The following is a 13,709-nucleotide window of genomic DNA, read 5'->3' on the forward strand; positions in this document are numbered from 1 at the left end:
ATTTTATTATGGGCTGGTGCTGGCTTTGTGGGGTGCTCTGGCTTTGTGGGGTGCCTCCCCACGCCTTCTTTACCAGAGCCCTTGCACAGTAGGCCACTCCATTGCCGTGCATCACAGGCTGAGTCACTCTCATCATGCCCTGTGTTGTCCAGTCCAATTTTCATCATTTTCAGAGTAAGTGTGTAGACTGGACTGTGTCCCATATATTCCCCAATTTCCCCACCAACTCCCCTGGGGAGACATAAGAGAGAATGAACCATATGTGACATGTGTTAGCCATGTTGCTTAATGCCCTACTGGAAGCAATACGAGCCTATATAGAATAGAAAATTAATGAATGCCACAGAGAGGGTAAATTGAGTTTCTCTGTTTACACTGTCCCAATCATACAGAGGATATCCAATAAAACTGAAAGGAAACCATTTTCAAATTGATAAAAAGAAACATCATTTAAAAGAACACCTTATTTATCCTGTTGAACTTGGCAAAAGCTGTTGAGTGTTTAATGACAGGTTTCAGAGTAGCAGCCGTGTTAGTCTGTATCCGCAAAAAGAAGAACAGGAGTACTTGTGGCACCTTAGAGACTAATTTGTTAGTCTCTAAGGTGCCACAAGTACTCCTGTTCTTCTTGTTGAGTGTTTAATAGTGATCAAAGAAGGACTGAACTTTTATATGGATGGTCAGAAAATCCAAATCCTATTGGATGGGATTTAAAAATATATAAAAGCCCTTGGCTTCCCCCAGGGGAAGCTTATTGTGTAACTGTCAGCTGCAGGGGTTCTTGTGCTAAGCATCTGCAGCTACCTACTACTAGAGACAGGATACCAGACTAGTGGACTACGGCGTGATGTGCTCCAATAAAATCTGATTTTCTTTGTAGTAACTTAGAATTTTTTTTTTAAATGTAACTTTTCTTTGAATGAAATTAGAAATACCTGTGCAGTGAGCAATAGCCTTTATTCTGGTAGGGGAAAAGGTTAACTTTATTGTTTAGATTTGTGCTTTCTTTCTTTTAAAGTTCCTATAAAAAAGATTAATTTGTTTTCCCTCAGGTTCTCTGGGCACCAGTGGTGTTGGCTATTTGTCCTCTTTGTGGAAGATTTTCGCTTCAGGCCTGATCCTGCAAGGAGCTGAGCACCCTTGCCTCCCATTAACTTAATACTCAGCTCACTCTGGGGAGTATGTTACATACTCCCCTCCCCTTCCCCCTGGGTTCTCTGTCTTGTCTAACAGGACTGTAAGCTATCCCTGGCAGGGACTGTCTCTCACTCTGTACAGTGCCTAGCACAGTGGGGCCTCATGTTCAGTTGCCTCCTACACACTATTCTAATACAAATAACATGTGTCAGTGGAATAAGCTAATTCCTGCAGAAAAGGGAAGAAGGCAATATTGTACTTACAGTAAGGTAGTGAAACAGTTAAGGGAAAAGTTGTTTTCTTTCTAGCTCGTATGGCTGCTCTCCAGATCTGGTCACAGTGCATTTCATAATGGGCCTGTTTCAACAGAAAACTGTAGATACAATGTTAAGAAAAGCAAAGAGTTTTTTGCCTTTCAAGATGTCAAAGGATACTTTGTTACTGAAGCAATAAAATCACATAAGTGTACTTTTAATTAATTCCAGCAGTGCGTTTAAATGTCCCTGTTTCAGTAATGATGTACAGGAGTGGTAGGGGAAAATATACAAAGACGGAATTCATTAATCTTATTTACATTTTAGGTGTTTCCCACCATTTTGAAAAATCAATTCTCCATATTTAATATGTCTCTCTTATGTCTAGTATGGATAATATATGAACAGGTGATGCTTGCTGCCCTGGACTGCAGTCGGGATGACTTGGCGTCGGTAAGTTGTCAAGCTGATTTTTCACTCAAACCTTAATTTTTTTTTGTTTTTTTGTTTTGTTTTTTTCACATGAACCTCTTCCAGATTAGTTCTTTGGACAGTTTTATAGGATGCTAGCAACTATGTAGCTTGGACTTGTAGAATCTCAAGAAATATACTGCTGGGGAGAAACCTCCTCCACCCACCTTAATGTGTAACTCTTATTTGGGCAGATCATGTTTCTTCTTGCTGTGAAAATATTTATAGCTACTCTGATATGGGCTGAAAGTCAGGAATAATATTAAAACTGCCATATTATCCAGAGAATATTTGTTGGAAACCTCTCAAATTGTATCACGTTTTCAAACACTTTGAGATAAAGTGTCAGTGCTGTGCATGTGAATTTAGCTGCATAATAAATGTTAACATTAACAGGAGTCATGTAGCTAAATGCTTGCACAGTGCATTAAGAAGGCCAATATGTATGATTCAGCTGCTTGCAGCATTTTTAAAGATGAATATTAAAGCAAAAATTTTGGCTGTACCCTTTATTACTTCTTCATGATATTTAAAGAGTCAGAAACTTAAACATGCTTTGTTTTTTTATACTACAAATATATTGAGTTGTATTCTTTCCTTCTCTCCTCCCCATGCGTCCTGAGGAGAAAGAACTGGAGCTGAAGTTGCAGCCTTATGTGGCATCACTTTTCACCCCCTGAAAGCACACCAGAGTCCTCCTGCAAAGACAAAAGGGAGGACCTGATAGTCACATGAGGCTTGGTCCTACACCTTTAAAATCAGTGGACTTTTTTTTCCCATTGGCTTGAATGAGAACAGGATTACGCCCATGTAAAACAACTGGGAATGAGGGGGAGAAGTGGTTTAACAAATGTTTGATGTATCAAAGCCAAAAAACAAGTGCCCTTGCCATTAATCATTTTTTAAAGTTACTGCATTTCAGCCATAGAAGTTGGTCAGCAGTAGAAAAACTTTTTTGCAGAATACTTCAGTATGCTTTCTCAATAAATCAGCATTCTTGTGAATAGCCTTGTTATTAGAAATAGCCAGTTAAGTAAATTAAGGGAGCCTTTTTATATTTTCATTTGTTTGTTACAGGCCACAATCGGTCTCTAAAGCTTAAAAAGCCTTTTGGATATCTCATTCAGCCATTTGTTTTTAACATTACTACTTAGATGCAGGGGGAGAAAGTAAGATTTTTAGCTAATAATTCTTAACGTTGTTGTGCGGTTAGTGAACTAATTCTTTCTCCAGCATATTATGTCAGAGGACTGAAGACAAAGAGTCTATCCAGGGCTCTAAGCACCATTGCAATGGATTAAAAATGCAAACAAAAGCAAATTCAGCAACTTTGCCAAAATCAGGATAGAAAAATGAGAAAAGGACCTCAGTGCACGCATTTCAACCCTCTGTGCATTCTCCTGCCTGGCCTGGGAGAAGAAACTGTGTTTTGTTGTGCCCAGAAGGTCAACAGGCCTGGGCTTCTTCAAACCAAGAAGGGAGAGAATTCCACAGTTCAGAGTCCTGCATGGAGACTGCTGTTATAGTGCCTTGTGCACACTTGAATGCCAGTTCAAGTGCCTTCACTGACCACAGCTATGGCAGTATAGAACTGGGAGAGGGTCAGTCTCTCGAATAGCCAGGATTAGAAAAGTGTGATGATCTTGAGTTCCACGTTTAGGGTTAACTTCAATATATGCAGTAACGTAATATACCATATTGCACTTTCTGCAAGCCTCATGAATTCCTCTCATAGATAAGTCTTCTCTTCCACTAAGGAAATAAATAAATAGGATGAGAGAGAAGCCTCTTTTTATACTATTTTTCCACTTATTTTTGAGGTATTTTTGATCTCTGTGGTTTTTTTAATAATGCTTTTGTGAAATGCTTAAATGGACCAACATGGAAAAAAAATCAAAAGTTGCCAAATGTTGTGTTTACTAATAACCCAAGTAGCAGCTTTCAGTTTGAACTACTGGCCTCTTAGTGTCCTATGAGGAACACAGCATGATCTGAGAGTATAGCTGCTTCTCCATAGCACTGAGTATAAGCTAAAAGCTTCGTGTAAGCCTTACATCTGGGTTGGGGTTATTTTAGTTTTGTTGTAGGTCCACACATTTAATTCAAACTGGCTAAGATCATAGTGGCTTTTTGCTACAGCTGCAGCCCCTGAGTATGTGAATAGTCTTTGAATTCCAAGCAGTGAAGCACTTGACAGCTGTGATGCATCTTTCCTAAGGGACTGGTGTCATCTGTTCCAAATGAGAAGTCTGAGATGGTTTTCACCTCCTTTCTTTCTTTTTTGTCCTCTTATTTTCTTCATTCCCTTGCACCAAACAGCTGTTCATAACCCACGCATAGCCAATTCCATCTTTGTAAAACACCTGGCTTTAGTGAGATCACCTACTATTGGCAGACACCTGCAAAACCTGTGTCTAACATGCTAGAATACATTTTCTTTGCCTTTGTAGGATTAAACCAGACACTTAAGATTAAGAAACCTACCTATTGAAGTACAGTAGAACTTCAGCGTCACAAACACCAGAGTTACGAACTGACCAATCAACCACACACCTCATTTGGAACCAGAAGTACACAATCAGGTAGCAGCAGAGACAAAAAAGAAAAAAAAGCAAATACAGTACTAGGGTGTGAATACCTTCTCCTGCCCAGTTGTCTCATTGTTTGCAGGAGTGTGCAGACTGCCTCTCCTGTGCCTGTAAGATTGATTGAACCCAGGGACACAAACATTATTCTATATAAATATTTACTTTGTATTGCATTATAAACAGCTTCTTTCAAAGGCAGTTTTTTCCATTATAATAAATACATTCATTAAACAAAAAAGTGCCACCTGAACTCTTATTGTCTTTATAGGTGGGTTTCTTTTTTTTTTTTTTTTTTTTTGTGCACTGATTTAGGAAGGCCTCAAATCTGAAAAGCACCAAAGAGTTTTTTAAAATAAGCTTAATTTTCAAGCTAAATAACTGTTTCCAAGGAGCTCTGATGGTCTAGCTACTTTCATGGAAAATTCATCTTGTAATTAAGTCTTCCAGCTGACAAGGTTTCAGTTTCTGAGTTTGTCTTTATTAATACATTTTATGGCTTATCCCAGAAGTTGCTGTTTTGTTTTAATCAAAAGTCACATTCCAGATTGTTGACTTAGTCAGTCAAGGACTGTTTTTTTTTCTTTTTATTCCATGTGTTGAATAATTATATTCACAGGGTATTGGCTGAATTAAATACTTTAAACTCTGAAAATAATTAATACTTTTTCTTTTAAATGGCTGGCCATGAGTCTTTCTCAGCTTGGAGTCTATGGTCTGGCTACATATTCTGGAATCCTTGTGACATCACTGGACAGGAAGTAGTAGACTTTTTCTAGGCGTTTGATGTGCTTTTTCTCTGGTTGTGGTAGGAAGTGCTGGTGACAAATATGCCTTCTGATTCTGATTTTTTTTTTTTTTTAAATGTGATAAGTAGTACTTGTCACAAGCCGAATCACTAACTCTGAGGAATTTATTTTATTTATGTAGTTTTGTCTTCAGGAGCTAAGGCGACAGTTCCCTGGGAGCCACAGAGTTAAGCGATTAACTGGCATGAGATTTGAATACATGGAAAGGTAATGGCTGAATTTAAAAACCTAATTCTTGTCTGGAAAAGGTACTTGATATCTCTCTTTAAAAAGGAATTCTTCCCACAGTAAAATTTAGAACAGAGGGAATGAATGCAATGCTCTTTCCTTTATAAAAATAGTACTGTGTATGATGAGCTTATTGTGCTTAGGAACTTCTGTTGTATTTTGGCTAGCATAACATTACAGTACTTGTAATCTTCCATTTAGACTTGATAGATTTAAAAGGTTCTTTAGTTGCCATCATCAAACTATAGACAGTAAAACACTACACAGTTTTTGGCAAAACAAAGTCTGTATGCCACAGCTATAAACCAACATATTTAATCCAAATGGTCCAGAATTCCAAGTAGCATTCAAAACCATTGCCCTGCCCCAAATAATTGATGAATATAGCTCTTCTCCCAGTCTTTGTCCTTGTGGATAAAACCCTAATAGGGTTTTATAGAAATGACTCTAAAAACCTTGTAGAATATAAAAGAGAAAACTATAACTCTTCTGGATGCTTTTGCTCTATCCTACTGAAGAACTATAACTCTATTACATTTTATATAGGATGGTTCAGACAACTTACAGATGGGTTCACTGTCCATAATATACGACTTTTCCCACAAAGGTGACCCCAGGAGTAGACTGTCCTCTAGGGCACCTCTAGTCTTTGGCTGACTTGCCCATTTGGACACGTTGTATATCAAGTTCCAGTAACCTATTCCAAAACCATCTACTTGTGGTGTGGCAGCTAGCAATTTTGCAAAGGACTTCTAGTAACTGCTGATATGGAACATTGGTACCTAGCATGAACTATTTCCTGTAACATACTGCTTACAGTGTTGTTTTTTGAGGCCTAATGCCCGTGGGCCATCCCGATTCCAGGACATTGGACACGTAAAGGGGGAAAAGCCCATTTTCATTTAACAGATGTTTCTCATCCTTTCTTTTCCTTGCAAGGAATGTTTTGAAACTGTAAATTGATATGAATCTATGAAGCCTACTGTTTGGGTTGAAATTAATTGAATGTTGGGCTCTTCTGCTGCAGCACGAGGCTAAGGTACCTAAGCAATCCTTCTCTCACAGCCACTCTTATATAAAATGAGTTGATTTGAGATGTCTTGCTAATCCTTCCCCATAATTCTTAGCTCTGGCGTATGCATATTAGTGTAGCATGGTGAACAGGAATCTGGTTTTGGTTGGGCGATAGGTGGCACTAATTGTTTCTCAAACCTGCTCAAAAATGTGAAGGTCAGCTCTGTCTGCTTGTACGTGCTTCTGTCAAGGTGTGTATGACCAAACTAAAGATGTTGGCCCATGCCTTTGACAAATGGACTCTAACCAGAGGCAGGCATATGTGCACAAGAATGGCCGTACTTGGTCAGACATTGGTCCATCTAGCTCAGTATTCTGTCTTAACAGTGGCCAGTGCCAGATCCTTCTCGCAGTTGGAGGTTTAGGGACACATGGCACATGGGATTGTATCCCTGACCATCTTGGCTAATAGCTATTGGTGGACCTATCTTCTAGGAACGTATCTCTCTTTTTTTTTTTTTTTAAACCCAGTTATACTTTTGGCCTTCTCAACATCCCCTGGGAACGAGTTCCACAGCTTGACTGTGTGTTGTGTGAAGAAGTACTTCCTTATATGTGGCTTTTTTTTAAACCCGCTGTCTGTTAATTTCATCGGGTGGTATCCCTAGTTCTTGTGTTATATGAAGGGGTAAACAACACTTCTCTATTCACTTTCTCCATACCACTCATGATTTCATAGACCTCTATCATGTGCCCCCTTAGTCATCTCTTTTCTAAGATGAACAGTCCCAGTCTTTTTAATCTCTCCTTGTATGGAAGCTGTTGCATGCCCCATCTATTCCTTTCCTAATGGTTCCTAGCACTCCGTTAGCTTTTTTGACTGTTGCTGTACATTGAGCAGATGTTTTGAGAGAATAATTTGGACTTTCAGTGACTCAAGATCTTTCTTAAGTAGCAATAGCTAATTTATATCCAATCATTTTGTATGTATAATTGGGATTATTTTTTCCAGTGTGCATTACTTATCAACATTGAATTTCATCTCCCATTTTATTGCACAGTTCCCAACTGACCATTTATTCCTATCCTATTTCCTATCTTTTAACCATTTACTGATCCATGAGAGGATCTTTCCTCTTATCCTATTTTTTATCCTATCCTATCCTTAATTTGTTTAAAAGCTTTTGGTAATGGACCTTGTCAAAAGCTTTCTGAAAGTCTAAATACACTATATCAACTGGATCACCCGTATCCACATGCTTGTTGACTCATCAAGCAGTCAGTAGATTGGTGAGGCGTGATTTCCCCTTACAAAAGCCATGTTGACTCTTCCCCAACGTATCATGTTTCTGTTTTATAATCTTGTTGTTTATTACAGTTTCAAACAATTTGATGGGTACTGAAGTTAGACTTACCAGCCTATAATTGCCAGGATCGCTTCTGGAGCCTTTTTAAAAAATAGGTGCTACATTAGCTATCTTCCAATCATCTGGTATGGAGCCTGATTTAAGCAATAGGTTACATCCCACAATTAATATATCTGCAAGTTCATATTTGAGTTCCTTCAGAACTCTTGGGTGAGTACTGTCTGGTCCTGATGACATATAATTTATCAGTTTGGTCCAAAACTTCCTCTATTGACATGTCAGTCTGTGACAGTTCCTCAGATTTGTCACCTAAAAAGAATGACTTGGGTATAGGGCTCTCCCCTATGTCCTGTGCAGTAAAGAATGATGCAAAGAATTCATTTAACTTCTGTGCAATGGCCTTCTCTTCCTTTAGTGTTCCTTTAGTGACCCACTGACTGTGGAAGGCTTCCTGTTTCTGATGTACTTAAAAACATATTTGCTGTTACTTTTTGTGTCTTGGTAGTTGCTCTTCTGATTCTTTTTTGACCTGCCTTGTCACCTCTTTTCACTTGACTTGCCAGAGTTTATGTTCCTTTCTATTACTCTCAATAGGATTTAATGTCCAATTTTTATAGGATGCCTTTTTGCCTCTAACTGCCTTTTTTACTCTGCTAATTAGCCCTGGAGGCATTTTGTGGTCCTCTTACTGATTTTCTTTGTTTTTTTTGAAATTTGGGGATCTACAATTAGTTTGAGCCTCCATTATGGCATTTTTAAATTGTCTTCGTGCAGTTTGCAGGCATTTCACCCTTGTGACTATTCCTTTACATTTCCATTTAACTAGCTTCCTTATTTCTGTGTAGTTCCCCTTTTTTGAAGTTAAATGCTACTGTGATGAGTTTCTTTGGTGCTTTTCCTCTTACAAGGATGTTAAATTTAATTGTGCTATTACTGACCGGTTCAGCTATATTCACCTCCTGGACCGGATCCTGTGCTGCATTTAGAACTAAATCAAGAATTGCATCTCCCATGGTGGGTTCCAGGACGAGCTTTTCCAAGAAACAGTTATTTATGGTGTCTAGAAATTTTTATCTCTGCATCCCTTTTTGAGGTGACATATACCCAGTCAGTATGAGGATTGTTTAAATCAGCCTCTTGAATCTCCCTGAGCATTTCACAGTCCTCGTCACCATCCTAGTCAGGTGGTCGGTAGTGTATTCCTACTGCTATACTCTTATTGATCAAGCATAGAATTTCTATCCTTAGAGATTATATGCTACAATTTTGATTCATTTAAGATTTTTACTTTGACTCTATGCTTTCTTTCACATATGGTGCCACTCCCCCACCAATGCAACCTATTCTGTCATTCCCATATATTTTGTACCTGGTATTACCTTGTCCCCAGGTTTCCATGATGCCTGTTATATCAATACCCTCCTTTTAAGCCAGGCATGCTAGTTCATCCATTTTAGTATTTAGACTTCTAACAGTTATATACGAACAGTTGTACATTTTGTCAATATTCAGTTGCTTGACTTCATGTGTTATATTTAAATGGGACACTTTTGTGTTTGTCTGTTCTTCATTCGCTCCTACCTGTACTTTACCAACTTCTTTCCTATCCTTTTTTCTAGGATATAGAATTTCCCCTTTATTAAAGTAATCCCTAAGGGTTGCCTCTGCCCAAACCATGCGATTCACCACACCTCTTAGCTTTCCCCCAACCCTTTTTAAAAAAAATTCTCTACAGCCTTTTAAATTTTACATGTCAGCAGTCTGGTTCCACTTTGGTTTAAGTGAAGTCCACCCTTAATGTATTGGCTCCTTCTTTCCTCTAAGGTTCCCCAGTTCTTAATAAACCTAAAACCCTCCTCCCTACACTCTCATCTCATCCACACATTGAGACCCTACAGTTCTGCCTGTTTTTCTGGCCCCTGCTCATGTAACTGGAAGCATTTCAGAGAATGCTACCATGGAGGTCCCGGACTTCAATGTCTTATCTAGCAGCCTAAATTTGGCCACCAGGACCAACATAGTACAGTAACTCCTTGCTTAATGTTGTAGTTATGTTCCTGAAAAATGCGACTTTAAGTGAAACGATATTAAGCAAATCCAATTTCCCCATAAGAATTAATGTAAATGGGGGGGGGGGGGGGTTTAGGGTCCAGAGAAAAAATTTTAACCAGACAAAAGACTATATTTTATATGTATTTTTTATATACACACACACACAGAGTATAAGTTTTAAACAAACAATTTAATGCTGGTACACAGCGATGATGATTGTGAAGCTTGGTTGAGGTGGTGAAGTCAGAGGGTGGGATATTTCCCAGGGAATGCCTTACCGCTAAATGATGATGAACTAGCAATTGACTGAGCCCTCAAGGGTTAACTCGTTGTTATTGTAGCCTCACACTCTACAAGGCAGCAGGAATGGAGGGAGGGGAGACAGCATGGCAGACAGAGACACACACGCTGTGTGTGAGAGAGAGATGCACATTGCTCTTTTAAGTATGCTTACCCCACTCTAAGTACACTGCCTTTTTAAGTTGATCAGCAAGCTGAGTCGGCAGCTGCTGCCAGGAAGCTCCCTCCGTCCTGAGCCCTGTTCTGTGCCCCCCCAGCTCTATGGAAGATGGGGTAAGCTGGCTGCAGGTGCAGAGGGGAGGGGGACATGCTGACAGTAAACCCCCTTTTCCCCTTCCCCTACTTCTCCCCCCAAAGCAAGCAGGAGGCTCCGGGGAGCCAGCTTCAAGGCAGAGGGCAGGAGAAGCACATGGCAGTGGGGGGAGGGACAGCTGAACAGCCCTGCAATTGATAGCCTGCTGGGTGGCCGTTGCACAGGGAACTTAGGGAGCAGGAAGCTGATGGGGGGCTACCGGTCCACCCTGGTTCCAAGCCCCCACCAGCTAGCTGCAACGCGCTGTTATTTCTGCAAGCAGTGGACAAAGCAGATGGCTGCCAAACGACATTAGAAGGGAGCATTGCACAACTTTAAACAAACGTGTTCCCTAGTTGATCAGCAACATAACAATGAAACAACCTTAACCGGGATGACTTTAAGTGAGGAGTTACTGTATCTACGTAGCTACACTGTATAGAACAGGGGTCGGCAACCTTTCAGAAGTTGTGTGCCGAGTCTTCATTTATTCACTCTAATTTAAGGTTTTGCGTGCCGGTAATACATTTTAACATTTTTAGAAGGTCTCTCTCTATAAGTCTATATTATATAACTAAACTATTGTTGTATGTAAAGTAAACAAGGTTTTAAAAATGTTTAAGAAGCTTCATTTAAAATTAAATTAAAATGCAGATCTTATCAGTTTAGTGCAGTGGTTTTTAACTTGGGATGCACGCACCCCTTGGGGTTGCGAGATGCCCTTTCTGGGGGTGCAAGACATGCAAGATTTTTTTTGTAGAAGGTAAATCATCGAAAACACAAATTAAGCACAGGCACGTAAGTACAACTACTTTGTTTCATCAAACCTATGTATTTATTAACATTATACATGTTTTAAGGATTAGTGTAATATACAAACAAAGTTTTTAAGTATTCAAGTTTTTAAGCTAATTGCAGTGTAATTTTTGATAAGGGCTGCAGAGCGCTGGGACCAGGCCAAGAGCAGAGCCCTGGGCTGGCTGCCCGTACCCCAGGCTGGCAGGAGGGCTGAGCAGGGCTGGAGGCCTGGACCCCAGCTGGCAGGGGGCCGGGCGGCTGGAACCCCAGACCAGCAGCAAGGTGAGCAGGGCCGGCAGCTGGTATTCCAGGCTGGCAGCAGGCTCAGCCCGCTGGTGGCCTGGGGTTCTGGCCACCGGCCTCTGTCATCCGGGATCCCGGCCGCCGCCCCGCTCAGCCACTGCCAGCCGGGAGTTCCATTCACTCAGGCCGGCAGCAGGCTGAGTGGGGCCGGCGGCCGGGACCCCGACTGGCAGCAGTGTGCCAGTAAAAATCGGCTCGCGTGTCGCAGGTTGCTGATCCTTGGTATAGAACCAGCTCAGGCTATGAAATGGGCTGGATGAAATGATGGATGTTTTTCAGGGAGGGTTTAAAACAATAGAGAGAGTCATTGTAGCAACATAGGTTAACTTATTTCTTGTATATTTCTAGTAGCAGAATTATAATGGAGTAAATCTGTGTTGTTGTGATTGGAAGGGCCTAATCTCATTTTTGCAATAGACTAGGAGTATGTGGGGTACCTGTGATAGCCTCGCAATCCATATTCTGCTGCTTATACTTTACAGCATCATAAGAGAAACTTTAAATCCAAAATGAGACTCTCTGGAGCTTTGAAATACCACTGCTGTAATGGAGCCGCAAGTCTCTTGTCTTGGGTAGCCTTTAAAATGGCTGTGTTGGTGTATGGGTGCGCACGGTAAGAGAGAGAATAAAGGGCCTTCTAGGAAACTAAAAAGGTAGAATGAAGAAACAAAGGGTGTATAAAATACCTGCCCTGTTTCTGATGCAATCTATATAATTTCCCACTAAGAACTGCAATTTATTTTTCCGTTTTTTTGGTGAAACCCAATGCTGCAGTCCTTACTCAAGACTTTCTTGACAGGAGTTTTGCTTGAGTAAACATTTATGTAAGGACAGTAAAATTCAGCGACTGGTACACATTTTCCTTTGCAGCTATATAAGGTTAGCACAATACCAAGTATAGAAAATGCTGTAATGCTGTTACCTAATTACAGAGCCAATCAAAAACTTTTTAACCAAATAATTGAGCTGAGTAAGTATTTTCTAAAATTCACCTCTATTTCTTTAAATAGGTACGATGACGCCATCCAGCTATATGACAGAATTTTACAAGAAGATTCAACCAATACAGTAAGTTAGATGGTTTCCCTGGAAATAATATTAAATTGTTTTAATTTATACTAAACCTTTGCTAGTATAAGTGTAGTGACATCGCTGGGTAATTGATAAATCATTTTCTAAAACTTCCTAGTATAATATTCTAGCATTTAATTGTCTTCAGAATTATTTATTTTCCTTTCATCAAAAGGATTCAGGGTTGCATTTTCTTTTATGTATGTTGAATTTTGAGAGCCTACCACTGTAAGTGGTAGTCCTGTTCATTGACCTCAATGGGTATGTCTACACTGCAGCTGGGAGTGAGCCTCCCTGCCTAGGTAGACAGACTTGCACTAGTGAGGCTTGAGCTAGTGTGCTAAAGCTAGCAGTGTGGACATTGTGGATTGGGCTGGAGCTTGGGCTGTCAAGCAGTCCTGTAGGTGGCAATTCAGTACTAGATGGTAGACGGACTAAAACTAGCCTATTATGTCTCTCCTATCCCTACCTTCTGTTAGTCTGATTTTGAAAATATAATTCAAATATGTTCTGGGAATGTTTGAATTGTGCAATACTTATCTCAGTTTAATAGCTGGAAGGCTATAAACTTGCTCTTGAGTCAAACTGCAATTCATTGAACAGTGTGCCCACTTTAAAAAATCACTGTGCAGAGATTTTGGGCATCGGCCATGCAGACGGCACTTGCTATGTGTTCTTAAGTGTTACTTCAGTGCTGGTTGTAGAATTACTTTGCAGGATCTTGCCACCTGATATGCCACCTGATATGCAAAATAGTTTGAAGGTGCAAATGATTAACTTTTTCCAGAGCCACCATGCTGGCTGCAGCTCATCTGTGTCACAGCTGTTGGATAAAGTTGAAAATTACCATGATATGGTAAAGGTAGGCTTGGGTCTTTTGTGTGGCAGTTGACTGATTCCAGATTCTGTTACAATGCATTAACAAAGGTAGTCAATATGCCTTTTTAATTTGGTAATGATTTATTGTTTCTTATTATTTTTGTATTAGTAAACTTCTCTGTGTATTCTTAGGACCTAATTTTGTCCTG

The 13,709-nt window shown here is 40.0% G+C and overlaps 1 protein-coding gene across 2 annotated transcripts in view; it reads left to right on the top strand.

Annotated features, from left to right (window-relative positions):
* The window catches only part of EMC2 (ER membrane protein complex subunit 2), a 62,099-nt gene that overhangs the window by 13,963 nt on the left and 34,427 nt on the right, over positions 1–13,709 (top strand). Inside the window, exons 3-6 of one of the 2 annotated variants that reach the window (XM_034763489.1) lie at positions 1,780–1,844; positions 5,378–5,463; positions 12,621–12,678; positions 13,469–13,543. In XM_034763489.1, coding sequence (XP_034619380.1) covers positions 1,780–1,844; positions 5,378–5,463; positions 12,621–12,678; positions 13,469–13,543 — 284 coding nt within the window. The remainder of the gene's footprint in view (positions 1–1,779; positions 1,845–5,377; positions 5,464–12,620; positions 12,679–13,468; positions 13,544–13,709) is intronic. The other variant, XM_034763490.1, reaches the window with a different exon arrangement.

This window comes from Trachemys scripta, chromosome 2, assembly GCF_013100865.1.
Source record: "Trachemys scripta elegans isolate TJP31775 chromosome 2, CAS_Tse_1.0, whole genome shotgun sequence".
Lineage (NCBI taxonomy): Eukaryota > Metazoa > Chordata > Testudines > Emydidae > Trachemys > Trachemys scripta.